This window comes from Mustela erminea, chromosome 15 (genome assembly GCF_009829155.1).
Source record: "Mustela erminea isolate mMusErm1 chromosome 15, mMusErm1.Pri, whole genome shotgun sequence".
Taxonomy (NCBI): Eukaryota; Metazoa; Chordata; class Mammalia; order Carnivora; family Mustelidae; genus Mustela; species Mustela erminea.
Window position 1 is genome coordinate 15702958 of NC_045628.1, and position 27972 is coordinate 15730929.

The following is a 27972-nucleotide window of genomic DNA, read 5'->3' on the forward strand; positions in this document are numbered from 1 at the left end:
CACCACCCTGCTTTCATTCGCCCCCTTGGCTTTCTAGATTATTATCAACTCCCCCGTCCCTTACTTACTAGCTTCCTTTCGATTCTGATTTGTCTGAGTTGAGTCGAAGTTGCTGTGTCTTCTTTCATTTCTCTCTAAGAATTTGCTTACATCAGTGAGACAGGCGAGAAGTTAAGCTTGCAAACTTACTTTCCTGCTGGTCACTGAGGAGGCCTCCTAGGCTGCTTTCCTTGACTGGCAGACACTGCTAAGAATTCTGAAGAACATTCCTTATTGGCTGTTCTGATAGCAGAGAATGCGAATCTGAGTGCTAACTGCTGTAGACAGAATTCATATCCTCCCCTCGCAAGATCCATATGTTGAAGCGCTAATTCCCAATGTGATGGTATTAGGAGGTGGGGCCTTGGGGAAGTAATTAGTTGTAGGTGAAGGTGAAGGTAGAGCCCCCACCCCCATGAAGTTAGTGCCCTTAGAAGAAGAAGGGATTAGAACTCTCCTTCTCTCTCTGTCCTCACGTGGCAGAGAAGAGGGGCTGTTCACAAGCCAGGAAAAGGGCTGTTACTGCAACCCAAGCCTATTTACCCCTGATCTTGGACTTAGAACTTCCAGACCATGAGAAATCAGTTTCCGTTGAAGACACCCAGACTCTGGTATGCTTGTTTGCAGCCCGAGCTAAGGCATTAACTAAGCCAAGTCCTGGCCAGGGAATTCAAGGACCCATCCTTAGCACCGCACCCCCCCCCCCCAGGTATCCCAGCTGAGACCATAGGTTTGTGTGGACAAGACCCTGCGTTGGAAAGGGGGTGCGGAATTTCCAACTTAAAATTCTCTCTTGATGCACATGCGAAGCCTAAGCAATTCATTGTTAAGGCGGCTTCCACCTAGCCTGTGTTCCGGTTCCCTTTAGGGGCTGAGGGTATACATACGCCACGTGACCTCCTCAGCCCAGTTGCTGTTGTTTTTCATCTAAGGAAAGCCCCGTTCAAGGAAGCATCAGGGTATGCGTGGAGGCTGAGGGAAAGCCATAAATTGTAACACGCTCCCTGCGTGTGTGGGAACTGAGAAGGGGTGTATCTTACATGTTAATAGCAGCTTAAACTAGGGCTGCCAGATAAAAGGACGGGATTGCTGGTTATATCTGAATTTCAGATGAGCAATGAATCCTTTTTTGAAGTGTAAGTGTGTTCCACTGGGCGTCTGGCGTTATGCGCTGCACTTGGCAACTTGGTCTTAGAGCCTTACTGCTCCAGGTGTGGTCCCCAAATCCTCAACCGCTGCATGTTCTGGAAGCTTGTTAGAAATGCAGAATCTGGGGCACCTGGGTGGCTCAGTGGGTTAAGCCGCTGCCTTCGGCTCAGGTCATGATCTCGCGTCCGGGGATCGAGTCCCACATCGGGCTCTCTGCTCGGCAGGGAGCCTGCTTCCTCCTTTCTCTCTCTCTGCCTGCCTCTCTGCCTACTTGTGATCTCTCTCTGTCAAATAAATAAATAAAATCTTTAAAAAAAAAAAAAAAAAAAAAAAAGAAATGCAGAATCTCGGCTCCCACCCCAGACTTACAGAGCCGGAATCTGCCCTTTTCACAAGCTCCCCAAGACTGTAGCCTGCATGTTAACATTTGGGAAATGCTGTTTCCCAAATGGGTTTCCCAAAGCCCTATTCCCAAAACAGGGTGGGAATTTTCATAGATGTAATTGCATTGGTCTTTAAATTGTCCCGGTAGATTGGCAAGGGGAAGGGAAGCAGGAAAGAGCTGCTCCTGACAAGTCTTTTTGACAGAATGGAGACGTCAATGCTGATAAGTCATCAGCATACCTGCAGTTTCCTCCCAGAAGGGCACAGTCTCTTCCTTCTAGCTTCCCTCCTGTTTCCAGACCTTCATAGCTCCTGAAGCAGAGGGAGCTCTACCAGCCATGGCTGATGGTGGGAGCAGGAACTTGAGGCAGATCCTTATTCTAGAGAAGCCACTGCTCCCAGCCCCTTGGCCCTCTCCACACATCAGACCGTCTCCACCACAGCGGGCAACTCTATGGTCATTCTGCTCTTTCTGTTTAAAGTCACTATCAACAGGTGCCTTTCATTTAGTTATGGCTCTTTGGGAAAAGACGATACTCTGGAAGAATGGACATATCCCTGGTAGGAGTCATTTTGATTTCAGATATGTGAACACATGAAACAGGTATGCTCCTGAATCCACGAAGTATGGTAACGAGCTGTGGGGTAGCATTCAGAAAATAGCAGGGAGACATGTGGGTGTTGGAAGACAAGCCAGATCAAATACTTAAGTGGGAGGAGAGGGCAATGGGAGTGGGTGTGCATGGGAGAAGGTGGCTGCAGGAGTCCGATGGCTAAAACATAAAGGGAGCAAGAACTGTCTGGGCAGTCGGTGGTCTTGTGACGCAGGCTTGAGTTAGGAACTCCAGACCGTGACAAGCTCTAGTCATGCTAATGGGCCCCTCTGTTTCACAGTCCATAAACACTTGTTGATAGAATTTTTCTTTTAAGTCAAGGTTCTTGTTCTTTGAAACGAATAACCTCTTTCTTTCTTTTTTACACAAAGATCCCAAATTTTAAGAAGGCCTATTATCTGAAAATCCATACTTCAAATGGAGGGAAAAATAGGTTATGACCTGCATTATAAGTGGATTTTTCAATCTACAAAATAGTTCAGTGGAATTGAAAAAACTTCTCTCACGTGTTCCTAGATCAATTAATATTTGGGTGAGAATGAGAAGAAAGCTTCAGCTAAATTTAATTCGGTGAGTCTTCACTGGTTATCTACTGACTATGCTATTAAATATAAAGTTGTTAAGATTTCGTGGCAGTGGAAGAATTTTTAAAAAAAGGAACTAAAAGAAATGATAAAATTTTAATTTTTCAATGGGAATATAATTTGAGTTGTAAATATTGGCCAGCCTCATTTTTTATTCATCAAAATCAAAAGCTTCAGCCTCATTTAAAAAAAAATAGTATACTGGGTTAGATTCTGGAATATCTTTGCAAATAATTTTATTGCCCTACATTTGATAATTTCAGCCACCTGCATAAATTTCCATAATGGGTTTCCACTGACATAGGATAAAATCAAATGTGGGCCCTAAGCACTGATCTGGGTGGTTCTCCACGTATGCCATCCTTTCCCAAGCCTACAGTGCAACAGCGTGGCCCTTGAAGTCCTCTCTGCAGCCACTGTACTTCTCATAGGTGGGCGGACAGTACTGCCATCTGAGAGTACTTAAAGCATGGAGTCTTGCAGAGTGCTGGGGCAGAGGGAGTGCTTAACAGCATTGCTGATGGCTGGAGGAACTGAATGAATGAATGTAGATTCACTACATCTTTTATAGAGCTAAAGATCTGTTTCATTTGTTCTAACCTTCGTTTAGAGGCAGGAGGATATGGATATGAAAAGAATACTGGGCTAGGACTTGGGAGATTTCCAGCTTTCATCCTTGCTCGTTGGGCAACCTTAGACGAATGGTTCCCCCGCCTGGGTTCCTGATCTGCACGATGAGGAATTTGGCTAACCCCGGTCTCCCCTAGCTCTAACTTTAATGGTCATCAACTTCCCATTTTTTTCCCCTAAGGGTATCTAGTCCTCTCCTCACTCCCCACCGGCAACATTTCTTTATCTTTCCTTTTGTATATGTGCTAAGAGCCAGCAACCTGTGCAACCATGGGAATGTAGTTCAAAACACAGCCTTCATTTCAGCCGAGGCTGAAAGGTAAACACAGATGGGTAACAGAGCAGCTCAGAGAATCAACCACTTTATTCATTAGGCCATCTGGTCATGCTTTCCAGTGTCTTTCTGTACAAGCATGAGGAAAAGACACATTAGAAGCTGTTGAATTTCACAGCTGAGTTTGCTGGCCAAAGTCTCCTTCTTGTAAGGCCAGACCCTGATAAATGATGAAACATTTTTGAGGGGCCGGTTGTTGAGATGACAAAAAGCTGTCTACCCTCGTGATCTAGGATTTGGACACTGATATTCTGGAAAGATTTGAAGTGATTACAGCTCTTTCTATAGCTGTCCTGTTTTTGCCTTGTTAAGCTCTCCCCAGTATGGCTAATAATATCATTATCAATAGATGCTAAAAAATTCAGCTCAGCAGTGTGAGAGAGAACATGTAATAAGCACCTCACTTGTGCCCTGCTTACCTTCTGCGGTTTCTTCTGAACTTAATATCCGTGGATCTTCCTATTTCCTTTTGATCACAGCTGCTTCATCCGCTTGAAAAGGCCCACAAAGACCCAGAACAGAGCCCCCCACCCGCCCCGCCCCGCGCTTATCTCCTCCACCTGCTGATCAATCCCCAAAGATTCCTTGAGTCCAACTCACCAGCTGCTCTGCCCACCTGCACCCCTGCTGAGGCGTGCTCAGGCAGCCTCCTCTCCTGGTGTCCTTCCCTGCTCGCCAGCTCCCAGCCAGTTCTCCTGTCCAACTCCTCCACCCTAGGAAAACTCGGGCCAACCCCGTTTCTGGGCTGAATCAAGAAATTCACAAATTCCATATCAAGGGGCAGCCGCACTGGGCAGCCCAGCAGCGGGCTGAAAACAGAGCCATCTCTCATCCGGAGATCCCGGCGGGGGTCGGGGGCACTTCTTGACGCAGGGAACCTATGAGAACACCTTCTCAGTTGTCCCTTGGTGGTTTCCTTTTCCCCTCACCCTTCTAACAAGCCCCTCAAAAACTATTTTTCTCCGAGGGTGAAAAATATTACAGTTGAACTTTCACTTCCTGTTTAACGTGTGATGGAAAGAACAGTGAGTCCTGCCCATTCACTATGGATAAAAATAGCTCTGCTGTCTTCAAGTCATTAAGTGAACATAAAAGGCGCTTTGTGATCTCAGGATATCCGTAACCTGGCATCTGTCACCGTTCCTCTGTCCTCATCCAGAGGCGAGGCACTCAGAACGAGGATTCCACGCTTAATGGCACCTTGAGAGTAAGTGTTCCCAGGTGCCCATCAAACCTGTCACTCTGAACAGCTGTCGCTAAGTGACGACGTGCCCCTCCACTCTCCGTTGCTTTTTGCATCAACAGGCCCGTAGAACTGTGCCAGCAGAGCCTTCCAGGGCTGGCTGAGCAATGCCCCGACCAGAAGAATGCGAGTCCCCCTCACCTGGCTTTGCTGTGCCCATTCCAACACTCCTCTTCGTTGGCCGCGCCTGCTGTCATGCTCTCATCCTTGCAGATGGTGTAGGGCAGTGCCGACCAGACCTTTTTAGAGAGCTTCAGTTTCTCTTTTATGTCTGTGACCTGACCAAGAAAGCAAGGAAAGACTGAATATTCTCCCCAGCTGTTGCCCATTTCTACACAAGGACACGACACAGGTGAAGGTTAGAGAACCTGTGATAGGACGAGCACAAACTCTATCAGTTTACAGAGAGAGAGACACCATGCTGCAGGATTTACTGCCCGGGCAAGCCTCCCTACCTCCTCCCTCAATCTTCCTCCAGCTCCTGGCAGAGAGTTCGCAGGTAATTGGCTTTTGTTTTCCATCTTTTCTGTCCTCCCATGCTTTGAATTAAAAACTTACGAAGCATCTCAATGGCTTCGGGTCCCTCACTGGCTGGGAGAAACAGGTGTTCCCTATTGCAGATTTCCTTAAATATATTCTTTAGAATTCATTTGCTTAGATGTCAGATAAATGCACAAAATCAAGGCACCGAGAGATGAAATGCTTTCCCCAATTGTCTATGTGTTTCTGTAAGAAATAAATATTGTCGCTAATTCGACTGCTGGTAACCTCTGCTCTTAACCGATGGACAGGTCTATACAGCACACACTTGGATGGTGAGTAGCAACCCAAACCCACTTAAAAGTGGAAGAGAAAAGTCATTCTGAATATAGCTAAGTGTAAAATCCGCAGCTCTATGGATGGATGGTGGGGAAAAGCTTAGTAACCCCATCTTTAGTGTTTTCAGGCTTAGCACTGACTTCACCTGAAGAAAGAGTAGAGGCAGGAATTCAGTACCATTTTGGTTCCATAATTAATGTCTAGGCTCCTGCAGTCACAACTCTGATTTTCTATTCTATTCCCCGTGTGAACATTGGGAATTGAAATGTATCTGTTGTAGGTTGAATCATGTTCAGCATTCATATGCTGAAGTCCTAACACTCAGTCCCTCAGAAGGTGAACTTATTTGGACATAAGTTTTTTGTCTGTTTTCTTTTGTTTTAACAGAGGTAAGAAAGTTAAAATGAGATTATTAGGATGGCCCTCATTCAAAGGGAAACGTTGGATACAGAGGTATGCATAAAGGTAAGACAATGTGGAGAAACATAGGAGAAGACATCTGCCTACAAAGCCAAGGAGAGAGATCTGGAAAAGATCCTTCCCTTACAGCCTCAGAAAAAAACCAACTCTGCCTACATCTTGAGTTTGGACTTCTAGCCTCCAGAGCCATGAGACAATAAATTTCCATTCCTTAAGCCACCCCATGTGTGATATGTGGATACAACAGCTCTAGGATACCTATACAGCCTCATAGAAGGGACAACCACTGAGACTTAATGGCATTATGTATTTGAGATCGACAGCCTTTGGAAATAAAGTTTATGTTTACTGTGGATCGAGGCTAGAGTTTTAGAAAAACAATTCCAAAGATCTTTTATCAGGTATAAGAGTAAAAACAAAAGAATATGCGATCTCTGTCCCAATCATGTTTCCTAGCAGTTGCAGAATTATATAGTCTTTGGCCCTTGCTTCTCTGTGATTCTGATGATGACAAGAGGCTTCAATACTGTGAAATGTTTGCTCATGCATAAGGGCTGAAGATGACCAGAATACTGAATTTGAGAATCTGGCACCTACCCTAGGTAGTGTGATGTTACTTTTGTTTTGGAGTGCGACGAGAGTCCATGAGTAATGACATTCCAAGAAGTCACTTACACACAACAAATGTTCAGGATGGCTTGAGACCTGCCTTCTCCGATTTCTCCCATTGATGCTGACTTTGGTCCATAGGCTACCTTAAACTCTGGCTCTCTTTCTGGCCAATCTGCTTGGGTACAGAGGTTTGCAACAAGAGTCCATCCTTTTCTGCTACTTTGGGCACAGACGTGTGTGCATGTTGTTAATTGTTTTCTTTTTTTGGCTTGAAAGACATGTGGCCATTTCTATCTGGCTATGGGTGGACATTCTGTTTATTGATTATAAAAAACCACAATCCCCAAAAGCCAACTAATAAATGTTGAAAGAACGACAGAAAAATCACCATTCTGCAGCCATCCCATGATAATTGAATCTCAGCAAATATTTCCTATAGAGGCTGATGTGGGTTGAATTGCATCCCTCCCAAAAGCTATTGGAGTCCTAACCACAGGACTTGTGAATGTGACTTTATTTGGAAATGAGGTTGTTGCAGAAGATCAGGTTAAAATGGAGTCATTAGAATGGGCTCTATTCTAATATGACTATGTCCTTATTAAAAAGGGAAATTTAGGCACAGAGACAGATATACACAGGGAGAATACCATGTGAAGATGAAGACATGGATCAGGGGGATGTATCTACAGTCCCAGGAACATCAAAGATTGCCAGGAATCCACCAGAAGCTGGAAGAGAGTCATGAAACAGATTCGCCCTCACAGTCCTAGGAACTGATCCTGCTGACACCTTTATCTCAGACTTCTAGCCTCCCAACTGTGAGACAGTGAATTTGTTGTAAACCCCCCACTTGGTAGTACTTTGTTACAGCAGCCCTCACAAGCTAGTACAAATGCAAAAAACTTTGGGTGAAAGTTGGGTAGGGAATAGGATATTTACACAATCTCAGAGTATTCCCTACAGATTCCTCATTAGTCCAAGGGGAAAACTGGTCACTCTACAGTGCAGAAACTGGGCCGGCCCCCACCCTAACCAGGTGATCAAAGTCGTGGGACACAGTGATTTGGGGTGCCTCCAGATGTGAGGTGACAAGAGGGACACATCACTTAGGTGGCTAAAATTCGTAACCCGGATCCGATTATGAGGACACATCAGATAAACACATGTCCCAGTTAATGGACATTCTAGGAGACGATTGGCTTGTACACTTCAAAAATGTTAGTCATAAAAGACAAGGGAAAGCCGAATACTTGCAAATTAAGAGGAATAAGACACATGACATTCAAAGGCAGCCTATGATTCTGGTTTGGGCATTAGGTTGGGAAAATAATTGCCAGAAAGGATATTATAGAGATAGTTGGCAAGCTTTGAATAGTGACTGTATATTAAATAATACTGGTTTGGTGTTGAATTTTTTTTTAAGATTTTATTTATTTATATTACAGACAGAGATCACAAGTAGGCAGGAAGGCAGGCAGAGAGAGAGGAGGAAGCAGACTCCCCGCTGAGCAGAGAGCCTGATGCGGGGCTCGATCCCAGGACCCTGATCATGACCTGAGCTGAAGGCAGAGGCTTAACCCACTGAGCCACCCAGGTGCCCCAGGTGTTGAATTTTATGAATATGAACTCATATTGTGGTCATATGGGAGAAGGTCAGGTTCTTAGGAGATACATGATGGTCTCTTTAGAGTGTTAACACTATTCAAAGTGTTATGGTTTCCACAACTTATACTAGAATGATTCAGAAATCTTCATTGTCATTATCACCATTGCCACATAGATGTATAGAGACAAAGTAAGATAGCAAGCATGACAATTTTTTTTTAAAGATTTATTTATTTATTTATTTGAGAGAGAGAGAAAGAGAGAGTACATGCACACATGAGAAGGGAGAGGGACAGAGGGAGAGAATCTTAAGCAGACACCCACCCGGGTGCCCTGATATGGGGCTTGATTCCATGACCCATGAGACCATGACCTGAGCGGAAACCAAGAATTAGGTGCTCAACTGACTGAGCCACCCAAGGGCCCTGCAAATGTGGCAACTTTTTGATGGTGAATGGATCTAGATGGAAGCATGCAATTTTTTTTTTTAAATGCCATTTTTCAGTGCATTTGAGTTTTTTCAAAATCAAACATGTCAAAAACAAAATCTTTCACCTCATTTGCTGCCTCTCACCTTTGCAACCTGGGTTACCACCCCAGGTTCTCACGGTTCTCAAACACAAACTCCAGAAAAAGGAACAGGCATTACTAATTCAGAAAACTGTCACTAGCTTCAGTCATGAAATACTGTAAGGTATATTCTGTCCCATAATAAAGTGCAGCAGGAATGACCATTCTCTTTTCTGCTTATTTAAGGCTAAGTTCCCACCTTTACAGTGTGGGAATCTGAACCAAAGATACGTATTTGGGGACACAAAGAAAGAATATAGTAGCATGGTGTTCCACCAGTATCTCTGCTTCTCCTCTCCTGAGACTTGAAAAATTTAACTGTGTATGTTGTGCTCCTCATTCTCAAGCATTGTCTCTTTCAAGGAACATTCTCTGACTTCCCTATTAGTTAGATTCAACTTTCTGGGTCCATGGTGTCCTATGCATGATTTTAAGTACTGATTATTCTAAGTTTTTGTAATTGGCTTACTTTTCTGATTCTAAGACCACCAGCTTCTTGACGTAGGGAGATGGTCCTTAGATAGACCAGGTGCAGGTGACCATCCACCCCAGTTTGCCTGAGACATGGGGGGTTCTAGCACATGCCATATTTTCAGCACTAAAACTGGGAAGTCCAGGCAAACGAGGACGGGTTGGTCACATACATCTCTTAGCACACGGTAGGTAGTCAATACATGTTGACTGGGAAAATAGATTTAATTGTCCCAATCTATTACAAGGCCATGGACAATCTTGCTAACACACAATAGTGTCTTCCACAACATGCACTCATGTCAGAAGGGTAGGAGGACTGGTGGGTTGTATCTGGCTAAGCAAGGAGCGTGGGGGTTGCCTCTGAGTCACCATATCCTGTATGGAAACATTGGCCAATTCACTTCCAGCTGCGGGGGCCATGCAGACAAGCTGCCAAAACGGGACCCTATCAGCCACCAGGGAGGCTCACACCCTTGATTCCAAATAACAACCACACAAATGCAGTTTGTTTTCCAGTATCTTGCAAGGTTTTCAATCCTTCCATCATTTAGAGATATTTTTCTTATTTTTATTTCTGAGTAATGTGTGTGACCACTTTGCGGTAGCTTAAGACCTGAGTTGTTTTAAAAAATTTTCTCCCTGGAAACTTATGTGCACACAACAGTGAGCTAAGCTTCACACTAGCAAGAATCGGTGGTCAAAATGTGTTGCTGAAGTACAGGAGTCCTGATTCCTTACTAACACAGACCTGATGGCAACAGAGGTCTGGGATCAAATAAGGAGTTTGCAGCAATGTCTTTCTGCTTCCCACAGGAGCTGTTCTAGGACAAATTAACTTTCTCAAGTACTTGTACATTATAGTTACCATTTGTCCAGTGTTAAGTTCATAACGCTGTAATATTAGTAATACTAGCTATCCCCGAGTAGTAAATGTTTTGCAGCTACAACACTGAGAGATTCTGGAAGCTAACTTCCATTTTGTCGCAGGCCTCCTATCCAAATACACACTGTTGGGGGCCCCAGGGAAAACATGGACCTCTTCTAGAACTTGTCTGGAGTTTATTCTGATTTCAGGACAATTTCAACTCCGGGGTCCATTAACTCTTTGTTGAAGTCTTGTCAGAAGGTCCATGAAAACTTGACTATGGGAAGACCCAGGTGCCATTTTCATGCCTCCCCTTCAGAATCGCAAAACCAGACAAAAGAGGGAGGAAGTGGACAAGGTAGAATGATTGCAAAAGCAAAGGGATTAGCAACACCAAAGAGCAGAAAGGATGATCGAAGTACTAGGTGTCTGACAATCTCATTTAAGAAATGATCTTGTCCCAGACATTGAACGTGAATTTCATCAAGACTCTGAATTGCCAAGTTTCAGTTTACAGGGAATACTGGGGCTACAGGTACCACAAACTAAGTAACCCCATAGAGAAATGATCAGGTCAGGCACATTCAGTGTGTGGGATATTACATGAGACAACCAGCCTTGACTCTTCAAAAGAGGTAAAAATGGCCAAAACATGGGAAAGCTGTCCTAGATGAAAAGAAACTAAAAATGTAACAACCTAATGCTTCGGATAGACCTTTACTGAATCCCGGACTTGGAAGAGGTAATTACCCAGTTATAAGAAAGAGTTTTGAGATAATTGGAGAATTTCGAATACAGAATGGATGGTAGATGATATACTGAATGACCCATAATATTCTTAAGTGTAATCACGGTATTGTGTTTACGTGGGAGACTATCCTTGCTTTTCAAAGACTGGTGTTGAGATATTTAAGAATGAAGTGTCATTTTGTTTTTTACTTACTTGAAAATAGCAGAAAAGTCAACCATCACTGAGCCTACTTGAGAGCATAGGGATGTTCATTTTATTATTTTTTTCAACCATTTCCGTATCGTTTGAAAAAGTTAAAAGTAATGAAAAGCTGGGAAAAGAAACGCAATTTTATTTTTTGGGGCACATGGTGTTTGAGACCCTTGCTGAATTCAGCACAGGGTACTGTAAGCCACTCTAAGCAGTCGGGGGCTAACCATGAGGTGTCACTGGCCTAAGACACTCACACGCAATCCTCAACTCTGTACTGATCATATATGATCGTTATCCCCTTTTGCAATGGGAAACGGGGTCTCTGAGATGAAGCAACTTGCCTCGCATCTAACAAATGGTAGACATGACATTCAAATTCAAGTGTAGGCTTCAGAATCGTTACTCGTTACCAGCCGGCTTAAGAGGGACTCGTCTTATAGTCGTGGTCTCCGGAGCGTGTGTGCTGGGTTGGCATCGGAGGTATGTATCCCTGGTGTGGGCAGGACGATTCGACGTGATTCAGGATGAAAACATGAGAATTTCTATTTTTTATTTTTTAAATATAAAAATATAAGAAGAATTAAGCTTTCCTAATATTTAATCGATCTACAGATGGATATGTCTCGTGTGGTGATGGCCATTTCTCAATTATCCTGTAAGACTTTTCCAGAGTGGAAAGGGGCTGATAATGGCACGTCTCTCTTCCATTAGCTTGTTCCTGGGGTACTGACATCTATCGCAGTTCACATATTCTGGTTAAATGCACTTATGGATTAGATTATGTAGTTTTCACTAACTCATTAAATGGACGAGTGACTTAAAATGACTTCGGCAAAGAAACTTTAGATTTCTTTTATTTCAAACAGTGCAAGTGCAATTGAACCACCATAAAATGGCAGGTTTCCTCTGAATACACCTGCAGCATCACAAAGTAAAACAAATAAAGATTCGTTGCTTTACCTCTTTCTTCAAAAATTTGTACCTTTTGCATACCTTTCACAAGTTACAGAAAATATATTAGTTCAGTATATTAGTTCAGACTTTTTGCTGATAGAGAGGTGAGATCAAAACAGTTTGGCACAGGGATTGACCCAATATATTATGAATCGGTGACTTAGCCAACAAAAACATGCAGTGAAATCAGCTTAATGAGATAGGAAAGTGTATTCTAAGTGTTTTATAATTCAGGAAAAGTTCCATTGCATTGGTTAAATAAGGAAAAAAGCTTTTGTTGCTAGCATTCATTCATTAAACACTTCTTGGGTTTTATGCTTCACTCTGGGGATACAAATATGGTCAGTACGTACTCGCTACCCTTGAAGGGTTCCTAATGTCATGCTGTAGGAGGAGGTAAACAGACCTGAAGCAAATGTGATGGGATTAAGCAAAGGGCTTTGGGAGCACAAGTATTAATTTGTCTGAAAATTTCTGGGGAACACCACAGTCTCTCCGAAGAAAAGACATCTCTGCTGATATTTGCTCTTTTGTGGCCACTGAATCTTGACATGGGGACCATTAGGAAGCTGGACATTTAGTCATTTCTATTCAGAGAGGTTAAAAACAACAACAACAAAATGCTTCATGGTCCTCCAAGTTTTCACTTCCAACAATGGGATGATGTTATCCCTCTAGAAGTCACTGCTTTTAGCCACAGCTCTGGGTCTTCGGCTTCTCCTTTTGCTAAGAGCCCTTGTGCTTTCCTGACTAGCAGGGAATATCTGTTCAGGCAGAGCCTCAGTAAACAGGTGATTTGTGTGTCCTGGGTCCTTAAGAAATATTTGTTGAGTGAATAAATACATGAGGAGCACTGCCGATCATCTGCTAAGGGAAGTAAGATTTCAAAAATGATCGATTATCTGCCAGCTACTGCCTTCTTGGACTTCCCTTTGGAGAATAAGGAAATTCTGCAGGACTTCCAAAAAACGTGCTTTCCCTTGACCTGATTATCCTCTGAGTGAGAGTGAGGTCTCAGATGGCCCCTCCAATTCTTTAATTAGGATTCTTGTCTCCTGTCATCTCAAATGTCATCCTAGGTGTAATTTATACATGCATGATGGAAGAGATCTCAAAGGCAGTGTTGGCTTGGGGAAACACCATGAGAATTTAAGTAAAAATGGAATGAATCTCATCTTAAGCAGTCTTTATAATCCTTATAAAGCTCTACCATTTCCAGTAGCTTCCCTTTGGTTTTCTAAGCAAAGTTTCCTGTGAAATACTGATTTGGGGGTGTTTTTGAACTATTATTACCTTTGTCTCCTCTGTGGATCCTTTGATGGGGCACATTTGATCTCTTGCAAGAGATTTTGCCCATGGCTATCTATCTGCCTACTTGAGGTCCAAAGTCCATCTATACTGGACTTTTATTTCTCCTGGATCTTCCCTGTGAAGTGTGAGGCATCAAATGTGAGAAGGCCACCTGCTGTCCTCCGCCAATCATGCCCGCACCAGAATTCACTTCACTGGGCACCTGTTGTGTGCACCTGGCCGGATGCCCTATTTGTTCATGGTTTCACAAAGATTCCAATGTACCTATTTCAACTGTATGAAAACATAATGTAGCTGGATGTAAATAATATATACCATATCTTTAGAAAAAAGATGGTTAATATTTAAAGGGCTATACACTAAATAATACATATTGAGGGGGAAAAACAATGTGAATATTTTATAGACTGAAGGTCATTTGTTAGCTTGGGAAAACAATCTGTTTAAAGAAACAAAGTCAGCCTCACTTTCACCTCATGGACAAGGCTACTTTACTTGGTCAAGCTAAGGGAAATTCACAATAGATAATATGATTCTTGCAACCCGAGAGTTTAATAACCCAGTTTCAGAGACCGTGACCTTGTCCAGCTTTACTCTAGAGAACATGATCTTTTATTACACCACCAGTTCATTCAATTCACGGTGGGAACCTGCATTAGAATTCAAGTCATTTATATTCCTTCAGTGATCAAACAGAGGTCTGTGAATGAACCTGTTCACAACTTCTCACACTCACTCGAAAACATGTATAGACAGTGTAGAGTATTTAAAGTTCTGAAGTTTTGGAGGGAACACTAACTCACCTGATGTGGTCCAATATCCATAAACACAGCCCCCATAATATCCTTGAGGAGGTTGGGGTTACTAATGTCAGGTAACTCAACAAGGAAGCTGAAGACACAAGACTTACCCAATCTAACCCCTTGATTTATATTCAAGTCTGCACTCAAATCCCTTCTGCTGATGTGGTTTTCAACACGCAATTCATGAAAATTTCAACTTCACATTTCTTTTGAGTATGTGAAACACTTTGGAGTTATTTTTCATGTCTCAGATTGTCTAGAGTGTAATGTTTGGGCAGGTCCTGGAATGTACGAAGCCACTCACAACATCTTTCCTTTTAGGAAACCATTAGCTGAGTCGTGGGAATGACAAAAGTGCTCTGTCAAATAGAGTCTGTCAGTGAACCCAAAGTAGACTTCGGCCATACGACACACTGAGTGTGTGTTGAGTGCCTGAGTCATTACACAAGCTAAAACCAACCTTACATTCTGGGCTTTCTCAGACATTCCCAGAGAATCCAGTGATAAGTTCTAGTCTATTATCATGTTTTTCAAAATATTACCATATTTAAAAAAATATTACATATGTTTCCCTGTGGTATGGTACTTTTTACAGTTTTCCCCAAGGAGACAAACACACATGTATTTTGTAGGAAAAACTGAGAAGGATGAAAAAATCAGCAGGAAATGAGAGAATCCTTGCAGGTTCAAAAAGACAATGCTTAGTTTTGTTGAGTGTCTCAGGGGATTAGGAAGTGGATGAAAAATTTAAAGTCTGTGTCATCCCGCCTGGCTTCAGGCTTGGGGTTTCTTGACTATGTGATGATGTCATAGTAAGGGCATGGTCCTGAAAAGACAGATGAGGTCTTTTTCTGGCAAAACACTGGTCCTCATAGTGGAATAAATATGAGAAAACCAGAAATACCTTCCTATGCTGTTCACGTCAGATGTTTGCAGCCTGTTTTAGGAAAACAATCGAGTTTCAAATATTCGTGTTTATACCTAATGTTCTGATTGTGCCACATTCCCTATGGTATTAGATTTTAAGCAAGTGAGGGTAGTAAGTATTCTATACACCTTGGAGATGATACAGTCTGACACTGAACTAACATTGAATTCAATAGCGAGAAGAAAAAGACAGGGAGACATTAGGTCTGCAGAAATGCATAGGCAATCAAAGTATTATTTTGCACAGTAGGTGCCTGGATTGTGGTACTCTTTACTTCTCAAGTGTGAAAATATAAATAATTTCAAGGAATGATGTTGTTATCATTGAATCATAAAATTTGGAGACTCAGCAGAGTCTCCCATTGTCCAAAGCTTCCAGAGCATTCTTGACAGGTACTCACCTAGACTCCATTTAAACATTTCTAATGACAGATATCAATGCCTACCATAAAGAGGACTTGAGATTTTCTGCCTGACCTAAACAAAGTCACCTTCCCTCAGGAACATTTCTGGGGATCTTCACGGACAAGGCTTGACCACAAAACATAAGCATATGTTCCTCCTCCTCTGACTGACAATGAGACTGAGTCCCCAACATTTTTGCTTTCTTTGCTTTGTTCTTTGTGATCTATACCTAGTTTCAGCTGCTAGAGTGGATTCTGTTTTTCTCTGAACATCAGCTGGTAAATTCTCCTTCTGCTTCATTTCTGACTCTGGGTCTATCCAGTCTTTGTTCTCTCACTCTCTGCCCTTGGCCTTTGAGGTCAGCTCTATCTTCCTTGGTTGTAAACATTGTTCTCCGGTATTTCTCAGGCATTAGTTTGAGTGGGTGCAGACATCCTCTGGGAGCTTTCCCTGATCTAGAGCATGGATTGTGACAAGCGCTGATTCTAAATTAGGTTATTAGAAATGCTGTCTTTAACTATCATATGATCTCCCTGATATGAGGAAGTGGTGAGGCAACACGGGGGGTTAAGGGGGTAGGAGAAGAATGAATGAAACAAGATGGGATTGGGAGGGAGACAAACCATAAGTGACTCTTAATCTCACAAAACAAACTGAGGGTTGCTGGGGGGAGGGGGGTTGGGAGAAGGGGGGTGGGGTTATGGACATTGGGGAGGGTATGTGCTATGGTGAGTGCTGTGAAGTGTGTAAACCTGGCGATGCACAGACCTGTACCCCTGGGGATAAAAATATATGTTTATAAAAAATAAAAATAAAAAAAAATAAAAAAAAAAGAAGAAATGCTGTCTTTATATGGCAGGATAGGAAGATCTCGGATCCATTCTCAAAAGGAGAGAAGGAATTCAGTATTTCTAGCAGTTACATAAGATACATTAAGGCCATTCGGATATTTAATAACTGATCTATGTTCCCACACCATCTATTCTATCACTACGGAATGAAAACTTTTGGAAGTTCGTTGTGGTTTGAAGAACAGATTTCCTCTACTCCCCCTCAATTACCTAATGTAGCCAAATAAGATCATGGCAATGGCCTGGCATTGATCACTCTGTATAGGATTGACCTGGAAATTAGCACTAATTTAGAAAACTGCCAGACAAAGCTTATATATTTCATAACCTGATTTTGCCAAGTGAAACAAAGTTTGATGTTCTGAACATCCAGTCTTGGTGAAAAAATTCGGATTCTTTGCCAACTCTTATTTTGAACGTGCAGCCCCTTCCTAGGGTCTTTGACGATACTCAGAAAATCCATACACAATTTCTACTTCTACCTGTGACCGACATAATGCAATGATTCAGTTAGGCACATAACCACCCGAAGTTACTTTTAAAATATTGAAATCTCATCTTCAGGAAATGAAATCCAAGATATTAAAAATATGTCTGCTAATGTAAAAAAAAAAAAAAGTGTAGTGGGAAGGCACACACTTTAAGTAGTCCTGAATATTTTAGAATTCATCATTGAATCCCAAATGTTTGAGGCTGTATTCTTTCACACCAAAGCTGAGAGATAGATGTACATTTTGGTCTTTTTCTCTGAAGACTCTATAGGTATTTGGAACTTACCAGGGAATGAGAAACTTTCTTTTGCTCACCTGAGGTTGCTGTAACTGAGCAGGACCTTCTTGAGGACAGCATCGTAAATGTGATTCCATCCACCAGTGAGTGCACTTGTAAACATGTTCACATATTGGGAAAGTAATTTAGATGCAGTAGAGAAAATATTCAGAAACGACATGTATCGGAATTCTAAAGCCATTTAGGGTAGAGATGGGTTGTCCTGAATGTCTTATGCAATAGGCAACCAAAAGCACATAAGTCTCTTTTGGGCATGTGTGACTTGATTTATACTTAACTATGTAGATTTGTACTATGTGTTATAAAATAAATGGTATTTTTGCATCCATTGTGTTACATTTGTGATATAACACAATGTTCTGCCTTTTCCTTCCTGAATCTAATTAGGAATTGGTTCAAGTTTAATTGCCAGTGATTTTGGCACGAGGGATTTTGAGCAACAACAAAATGAGACACTAAAAAATGCACCCAAGAATGTAAATCACAGGACCCAAGGACGTCTATGAATTCTACCTCAAACATATAGTCTATACATTGGGAAAAGAAGAGTATGATTTAGTGGATAATTCCTTCCGTGAGTCTCAATTCCAACATTCCTCCTCTAAAACTCCTCCTTTGACATCCACAGTCCCTCTCCAGTGTGAGCTCCAAGAGATCCCTCTGGCTTTTCCTGTCCTACAGATGTCCCCATTCCTTGTAATGGGTCTTCCCGTCCAGACTGCTGGTGACCAAGGAGCAGGGACTCTGTCCTTTGTGTTCACTGCATCCTAGGAGTTGAGTGTCCTCTCTGGCACAGGGCCTGGTTTATAGTAGTGCTCAATAGACAGCAAATGAATGAATGAGTAGGTAGATAAATGAAGTAAAGCAGGCAGAGGGTAAATGTAAATTCCGAGACTCCAAATAAATTGTAAGTGAAATTTAAGTTCTTGGTGCTCTTACTTAGAGAATAACTTACTGCCATAAGGATGGACATCTCTCGTAAATGTCCCTATTTTATGGAGAAATGGTTGTTCAGGGTTTATTTATGCACAGTCAATGCAATTACACACACACACACACACACACACACACACACACACCCCACACCTGTTTAGTGTCCACAGTGTACTGGGCACACAGTGATAGATACAAGGTGGTCCTGCCTTCAAGGAACTTACTACCTAGTAGGCAAAGGAGTTTTACATGTAGATAAGCATAGTAAATCTCATACCTTCATGGGTTATAGGGCAGAATATAATCAGTGTCTTATTAATGGGTCGATGGTGGGTGGTAGAAACAAGGGGAGCTCCAAGAAAGAGGGGACATTTGAAATGGGACTAAAGGATGAGTAGCATTTTGTAGATAGAAAAGTCAGGAAAAGCTCTTTTTGGCAGACGGACTCGGACTGGCAAAAACTCATAGATGTGAAGCCTCTTCGGTAGCGGAGAGATGTGCCCAGTACATGGAGATATGTTTACTTTTACTGTAACTTTGGCAAAGTCCTATAATTTCCCTACAAATTGGTTTTTAAATGGAGAAAATACCACTTCCTGGATTATATTTTTAAAGATTTAATAAAGTTTAGTAAGTTAATATTATTGCTAGGGCACTTGGAGCTGGAAGTTGTTAATGCATAGAAATATCTCCATGGGGACAGATGGCATAGGGTGACTAACGTGCACTCTTTCTTGGAAATCAAGTTCTTATCCCTGTGAGGTAAATTACCTTTTCCTGGGAGCCATCTGGTTACCTTCAAGATCCAATTTACCCCATGGAGCATCAGTGAGGGGTGCCATTTACTCCTCTTATGATTAGACTCCATGATATAATTGTACTTGACTTTCACCTTTCTATCTTAAGCATCCCATAACCTCAGTAGACTCTCTTAGTCTCCCACAAGCAGCAAGGACATCAGAGAGCACCCTTTTTAGCTCTGGTGGGAGAGGAACAACCTGTGAAGTGGCAGAATGGCCTTTCTGGGCCAGAAAGCAATGAGAGTCTCAAACAGCCAATGCCATAGAAATAGTCTCACCTACTATATCCAAAACATTATCATTTCAACACATAATACCTATGAAAAAAGTCTTCACGAGATATTTCACATTCTTTTTTTGGCATTCCTCTTCCAACATTCAGTGTATGCTTACAGCCCATCTCAATTCTATCTCTAGACATCTGCGGTGCTCAGCAGTCACAAGTTGACTAGCGGCCACCATATTGGATGGCACAGGTCTCACAATGTAGTGTGGTTTTTGTACTTACAGCACATGCCAGCTCTGTCTATAGCACATCTCAAGTGCTCCATGGCCATATGTGGCTGGTGGCTGTCGTACTGAGAATGCAGGGGTAAGGTCCTTCCTGAGCATATCTGGAGTGGGGGCCAGTGACAGAAGAGTGGCTGGATTGTTCCAGTGAGCTGAAGGCAGGCTATTACCTTAACATTACAGCATTCTGCTTGTCCTGAATTCTTTGGATGGGCTTCCTTTCAAATCAGCAGAACTCATTTGTACATCTTTCCTTTGATGTTCTTCTCCTGTTGTCCACTCCCTCCCTTTAATCACTTACCCAAAACACATCGGGAAAGAACTGAGTGGGAGTTAGGTTATATTTGAAGTCTGGCTGAGATCCAGCCTAGAATTGTTTCCATTTAAATAAATGGGAACATGCTGCATTCAGCTTTGTGACATCTGCCAATATTTTGCCTATGTAACAGAGATTTTTTTTTTTTTTTGCTTATGTTTGTTTATTTTTACTAAAATATAACAGTCATCCAAAAAAATAAGCAGCTCATATATGGGCAGTCTGAAGAACTTTTTCTAAGATACCCATAAAAAATCCCAAAGTTTTTTTTTCCCCAATATCCCTTCCTTTTCATAAGATTTATTCTCTTGAAAATCGATGGCACCGCACCATTGACATGCAGAAATTACAGGTTACCAAAGAGCAGAGAGTATTTTATTGATTTGCTGTGATTTTGAGTTATAAATTGCAGATTGTCTCTGGGCATGTGCGTGCATCTTAAAGACAAAAGGCTGTCAAAAAGTTGAAGAAAAGAAATCAAGTTCAAGGCAGCCCAGTACCATCACACCTTTTCCTTCAAGAAGTCCAGCCACACCTATAGGTGGTTAGAGGCAGGCTTCCATAGTAGCCACCAGATGGCAGTGTTGTCCAATCTTTCCACCCCTTCCGGAGCTTCCCACAGGCTTCCCAGAAAATAAAATTGTAGATTGTTCCACTGCATATAAAACTGACAACCTGTTATTTTAAACTTGAAACTGACAGGCTGTTATTTTAATGAGGTCTGCCAGAGCCAAGGTTAACCAAAGCTTTATTTCCCTACAAAATGTTAAGGCCATAGTTCTAAAAGGGGGATGTGAAATTTTATGTTATTGATACTTCCTGTGACTGTGTAAGTTTTAAGATATTTTTTGACAAGTAAAGTTACATGACAAATATAGACACATTTATATATATCGCCAAATTATGCATTGAAATTGGTTCAAATTTCTCCCAAAAGGTCCTTTCGCTCTGCTATACTTTGCAAAAATTAAAAAACAAAAAACAAAAAACCTTTTCCAGAGTTATCCATTTCTGCTTGTTTTGAAGAAAAAGTATATGTTTTTAGCACCTTGGTTTTCTGTCTTATTGAGTCAAAGGAAAATTTAAAGCTATTTTATCCTATTAATATTCCAAAATTAAATCTAGTATTTGATTCTTTATTTCTACGAAGCAGCTTAAATTAGAACAATAAAACTTAGTTAGAAAGGATTTTCTCTTATAATAGGTACTTCAATAACGAGTGGTGGTTAATGGCATTATAATTTATTTCCTTTCCCTTGAAATGCTTCTTTATGTTGATCAAGAAAGTATTTAAAGTCAGTTGCTAACTTTGCCAATATTAAAAACATTGGTAATCTCGTTTTCTCAAGTGACTCTGCTAATGCTTTTTCCATGTTTTCAGTTGCTCCACAAATTTATTCCTAACATTTAATGAATCTCCCTCCCTAGAGTTATGAACGTACATCCTGCAATGGCTTGATCTGCAGCTCCACATCTACAGAATTGTAATCGCGACTCTTGCGACTGGCCAAAGGCCGGTCTTAAACTTAGAGACTTAAACTCAGGAAGGGCTGTGATTTCTGAGAGCCGGCCTCCAATAAATGAATTCATGTGCACTTACTCATTGGTGACCATGCCAGTTCGATTCATAGACACTTAACACAAACCTACTCCATCTAACGAACTGTGCTTTGTAGACGAAGCTTACAGATCCCAGTAAGAAGCTGTGTCCTCAAAACAAGCTACATAATTTGCGGAGAACGGTGCAAAATTCAAATGCGGGGCGTCTGGTTAAAACATGAAGAAGAATTTTAACATCGGCAGGAGCAGACCATTAAATCAAACGTGGGCCCTTCTAAGTGTGGGACCCTGTGCAACAGCCGTGAAGCTGCCCCTGAGGGTCCCAGTGCGGTTTCACTGATATGTACAACCAGGAGGCGAAACAGATGCTCATAACGATCACGGAAGCAGCGATGGCTGCTGTACCTGTTAGGTATCAGCAACCCATATTACCTCCAATTTGCATGAACATGTTGAAGGGTACCTTCACGTTACAGCAAGATGACTGAGAACGCGGCTCTTACTGTGACCTCTTCATTTAGTGAGATGTCATCTATGTGGTGGACACCCATGTACACCATCATTCACACCTCACTGTGTAGTTCCCGTGACCCCACTTGAGCAGAGAAGGTCAGGACTGTGAGGGATGACGTCACTTGGCCTCAGTCACATGGCCCAAGTAGCAGGGCCTCATAGGGAACCCTGACAGACGGCCTTGGGATCCTGAATTCGCCATTACAACAGAACTGGCTGGCTGGAATGTTTTAACACTCTCTAAAAGCTGTGTGGCCTGTTGGTAAGTCTTATTCATTTCAGAAAGGATGAAAAGTAGAGTGGAAGAGGGGGAAAGTGCTCTGGAAATCTTTATGCAACCCTTAGTTTATCAGCCCATGCTACTTTTCTAGCCCTCCCCTAACACCACTATGATTCGAGCTGCCTTCCAAAGGATTCCCTATTTACAAGCCTTTTACAATATTACCATGGTGAGAGTAGCCCTTCAAGTTGATTTCCTAATTTTCTAGGTCTTTTAAAACAATGTCCATAGGAGCGCCTGAGTGGCTCGGTTGGTTAAGCATCTGCCTTTGGCTCAGGTCAGGATCCTGGGGTCCTGGGGTGGAGCCCTGCGTTGGGCTCCCTGCCCAGTGGGGAGTCTGCTTCTTTTTCTGTCCCCTCCCCTTGTGCTCTCTCTCAAATAAATAAATAAAATCTTTTTCAAAAAGATCTAATATTTTAGACTCTCCTAGGAGGTCCAAAAACAGAAAAAGAACCCAAAGTTGTTTGCCTGGTTGTTCTCCTGGTTATGCACAGAGGTAAGTTATCTTGTTCTTGAATTTATGTATGTCTCTATCTATCTATCACCTGCCTTCCTACCTCCCTACCTATCATCTATCTTAATTATTGGCAGAAAAAGTACTTTTCAGGTTGGGCTAAGACCATCCTAGAGGGACACCACCATAAAATCTAGGCCATTCCTCTAACATACAAATGTGGGAGAAAAAAAAAAATTCTTAAAAACCCCTATTGGCTTTAAATGGAAAAAGTGTTCTTGTTCTGGACTTTTTTATTCATAGGACTGCGTGGACCAGCCTGTCTCGTGGGTGTCTATGACAAAGGGAGGATTTCCCCATAGGGCCACATATAGAGGTTGGAAAACCAGCCCTACATACTTAATGGTCTGTACCTAACAACATTGCATTTGAAATCCTCTCCTGGAGACGATTTCTCTTATGAAATGGAAAGTAGTAAAGAAAACAAAATTTCCACCACCCTGCCACAGAAGTCCGTGGAAACCTGAAAGAGCTTTGCCTTTTCCTATTACACCGTACTTGGGAATTAGGTCGGGAAACCAGAAGGTAAATCTGATTCAGCCAAATCCCAAGCACTCGGAGGAATCGTCTTTTTACTGCAGATACGTATAAAAACAGTGGTGGAAGCACAGTGGAATCCTCAAGATAAAATGCCAGGGGTTGTCTGTTAATGGGTTTGGTAGCTCAGCAGTGGTACTTAGAGAATAACCCCTCATGTCTTCCAAAGAGAGAAGATCTCAGCCCCAGGACCTCTGAGTGTGAATAATTATGGCGGTGATGGTGTCAAGTTAGCCTCTGTCTTAGGTTCCTTTTCTGTTCTTCCTTTGAGGAATTCTGTTTTATCCCGGAGCGTGGAGGTGTTGCCCAGCACTACTCTCCAGTCTTGCACCTGAATGCCAATTTGATTTTTGGTATTTTTCTCATTAGCGATTTCTGAATTTTTATAATGTGCCACTGTGACCCATAAATCACGACTTCCAACATGCTTCGTTTTCTTCCTTGTTTTTACTACAGCAAAGGGAAAATGAAACAGCCTTTTGAAAACAGTTTTCATTTCCATACTTCAATGTCTTTTCTTTCCTTTTTTAAAAGAATTTGTTTATTTAAATGACAGAAAGAGAGAACCAGCAGGGGCAGGGGCAGAAGGGGAGGGGGAAGCAGACTTCCAGCTGAGCCCCAACGTGGGACTCGATCCCGGGACCCGGAGATCGTGACCTGAGCTGAAGGCAGAACCTTAACCAACTGAGCCACCCAGGTGCCCTTCAAATTATTTTCTATGTGGAAAACCAACTCTCTTCTTCAAGTCAAAGCAAAAATCTTAGATATTTTAATACCTTCTTTTACAGACATTCAAAAAGGCCCGACCCATGTTCAATTTATTTCCTTTTTGAGTAGGTGGGGCTTTTCAAAGGTTTCCCCAAGATAGTCGAAAACAGGGTATGATTGAAGTCAGCGCCTGAACGAGGTGTGTCACTAAGCTCCCTTCATCATCTGTGTGGTTGAGACAAAAATCCAAACTTCGAAGGAGCTGGGACTTAGGCTCAGAACTTAATGTTGGTCTGAAGAAGTGACCCTTGCCATAAGAAGCTGGGAAACCTACTCACTTTTGTTTGATTTTTTTTTTTTTTTTAATAGTCTTTCCTGAAGACAGAGCCATGAGAGACGGGCTTACCAAAACTTGACTAAAAAAAGGATTTTAGGAAAATATGATGAATATTCTGCGCTATTTGGGAAACTCTCTGTGGCCTTTAAAAGGAAAAGAGCCTTTCCCTGATCAAAAATGGGTAGGACATATGGGTGTTGGGGTCACCTGGACCCAGGGGCTTGCTCAAAGTTCCATAAGCAGACCTGACCACTAGAGCTGCAGCCTGGACATCTGCATTTCTAGTGACTTCTCTCCCCCCACCCCCTGCACCCCACCCATCCCACTCACGGATTCAGAAACCAGAAAGCTGGGACGCAGAGCACTAAGGGATAGACATGGTGATATCAACAGGGGACAAATTAGCCCAGTGTGACTTGAACTCTGTTTTCTTGCTCCAAAGCATCCTCTCATTTTCAGATTTAACCTAGCTTTTTACCTCTACCTTTTCTAAGATGGTAAGTCAGGGTCCACTGAGTTTTATTGCAGTAATTAAAAATATATGTATTTCTTTATGTTTTTATTCATTTACTTTTTTGATTATGCAGTGCTACTACCATAACTTAGTTCGTGGTCCTTCCTCTCACAGGGCCCAAGGCACGGCTGTGTCGGTGTGCATGTCCACACATTCAGTCCTCAAGCGTGTATTAAGGACTGTCGTCCTGTGTGAGAAGCACCGGGGCTACAGGAAGAAAGGGACACTGAGGCTGGCACATTCAGGGCCTGGGTATCTACACTTGTCTAATGATGCCACAGGTGCCCTTAATTACAGGACTCCTCACAGGTGTGTTCACACCCCGTCTTACAGGTGATACCTGCTGCTCCGATGGTGAGCATTGCCAGAGAAGAGGGAGCAGATAGCAGAGAGGTCCGGAGAGAAGGTCCTGGGTCCGCCAGCAGCAGTGGGGTCTTGGAGAGGGGTTCAGAGGAGGCTACGTGGCGCTGGCTCTTGAAGGCCAGCAGAATGAGGGGGGTCAGGCCCCTAATCAGGTGGAACAGCTCCATGTTTGCAGGCTCACGTGGACCGAGTCCAAACCAAGGACCCAGGCTTTGGAAAGTAGTTTGGTGTGAATGGAGGAGAAAGTGCATGTGTTGGAGAGGCGGTATTTTTGGCCAGAGAAGTGGGCAGATGCCAGCAGATGTTGTGGGGTTTTATAGCCTTCCATGTGCAGTCAGGTTTCTGTTCCGGAGCATCCGCTGAAGGGTGGTAGAAGAAGTCCAGGTTGGGTCAAGAAGGTTGTACTGGTTATGTGGTGGGAAAGCCAGTGTGGCGTGAGAACGATTTGGATTGATGACAAGGGGCCGTTGGACTATGCTTCCTACTGAGCTCCTCCCCCTTCTCCTGCGATCAAGCCTTTGCCCATGTTATTTCCAGGAAGTAACCTTCCCCCACCAGGAAAGATGTCACTCTCTGTCTCTCCACACCTTCATCATCCTTGAAGGCAGAGGTCACACAGAGAAAGAAATTAGCGAAGTGGGCTGAGGTTGTTCATTTATCATTCATTCATTCATTCATTCAACATCTACTATGTTCCTGGCACTGTCTTAGGTACAAGATTTGAAGTTATGAACAAAAAATAAATGAAAATAAAAATTTCTCCCTTCATGCAGCCTATGTTTTCACTAGAGGATTCCACCAATCAACAGATAAACTGGTAACATATATGATACGTCAGACAGGGTTAAGTGTTAAGGAGAAAAATAAAGTGGGGAAGGGGGTTGCAAGTCTCCGTGGTGGTGGGGGGGAGGAGATGGGTTGTAGTTTTAGATTTAGATGCCTGTGGAAGGTCACACTGGGGAGGCAGTTGACAATATAAGGAGGTGATTTCTATTCTTTCATTAGACACTTTCAGATTAATATTGATGGCATAGAAATTCCTTCATTTTTCTAAGAGATACTCTCTCACATTTTCTTTGAAACATGAGTCCCTCTTGAATCATCATTTTTCCACGTTGGAGAGTATGTATATGGAGAAATATTTCTCTTACATAAGAAAACAACAGCACAGGCATGGAAATCAAAGGCGCCTGACCCCTGGCCTTGGGTGGGGAGACAGCTGAGAGAGAGGATGGAACGTGGGCCAAAGTGGGGTGACAAGACCCCGAGAAAGGGGAGGCACAGGGACCCAGAGAGGCAGACCTTGTTTTACAACAGAAATACACAGATTTGCATGCGGAGTCTTTTGACTTTTCCATTCTCCCTCCTCCTTCCTGTTGATCACCAACATCACGTCCGCCATCACAGTCATCATCATCATCATCCTCACTGCCGCTGCCACCACCACCAACGCTGGGTAGGTTGAGTGGAACACATCTGCATAGCGGGATTTACCTTGAAGGATGACAGTTTGCAACCTCTGCCTTATGGTTTGGTTTGAGAGTAGTCTCTGCTCTGAAGCCTCTTTAAATAATGCCAATTCATTTCACTTTCTACATCCTCTACATTTTGCGCTCATCTCATTCTCTTACTTATTCATTCAGCGCCTACCCAGAGCTTACTGGGTACCAGGCACTATGCTAAGGATATTCTCATGATTAAAATACACCTTCCAGAACCTTTATTAAATTCTTCTGCTATTATTTGTGCTGTGTGTAGAATTGGAGAGTTTCAGAGCTGGAAGACACTCTCAGAGTGAAATTTATTTTGATCATCCTATCACACAAATGAGCATTTTATTTTACCCGTATCTCGTGCATTTGGCTTGTTTATTGTTTCATTTGGGGATGCGTTGCCTCCATAAAACATCTTTATGCCCCTGGTAAGGAACAATATCTTGTGCATTTTGGTATCTCCTGGCAGTTAGCTGAGTGTTGAACACATGGTAGATGCTCAATAAATATTTTTTTTCACTTGACTGTTGGATTATGGAGAAAACCTCATAGTTTTTTAAAAAAGATCTTACATAATGACTGATGTGAAGTCCAGCAGAACTTGCTCATTCTGTGCAGAGTAAAAATTTGAGCAAATGATTATGTGGGGAAGAAACAGACTTTTGCATATGTTATTCTGTACAAGATGCCTCAGAAGCCAAGCATCTGGGAGAGAAAATCCATTGTTCTGATGTTGCAGAAAACCATTATATTGCCTTTAAAAAGCCCACATGGCCATGGGTGCAAATTCATTTGCCCTTCATGCACGTTTATTACTGTGTTTGGGCAATTAAGAAGGAAAGGAAGCATTTCTTCTATTTAGACTTGCTCTTAGAGGTGGCGTTCTTTCTTCGGGATCACTAGATCAATTATATGGAGCTGCATAAAAGTCTGAATCCCACTTTCTGGAAGGGTAACCAAGCTGACATCATGGTTACCTGTCTCTTTCCACAATACTCCAATTTTTGAAGCAAAAATAGTGAGGCTACGGCTTCAGTTCCATAATTTAGTAAATACTAATTAGCAGTTCAGTACACTTAATTAGTTGTATCAGGTGACTGGCTGAATTTTCAGCCTTTGCAGCTTCCCAGAATTTTAATTTTCAGTATGTGCGATTACTATTCCATTTCGAGGGGGTAAGTGCTAGTTTCCTGAATCTGAAACGGTGCCATTGAAAGAGGGATATATATGTTCCTTGCACACGCCTTTCACTCTTTTTTTTTTTTTTCC

General features: G+C 42.4%; 1 protein-coding gene across 2 annotated transcripts in view; it reads right to left on the reverse strand.

Moving 5' to 3' along the window:
* GPC6 (glypican 6) overlaps positions 1-27972 on the reverse strand; it is a 1094470-nt gene that overhangs the window by 18076 nt on the left and 1048422 nt on the right. For both annotated transcript variants that reach the window (XM_032314703.1, XM_032314704.1), the window contains one exon: positions 5119-5255. In XM_032314703.1, coding sequence (XP_032170594.1) covers positions 5119-5255 — 137 coding nt within the window. The remainder of the gene's footprint in view (positions 1-5118; positions 5256-27972) is intronic.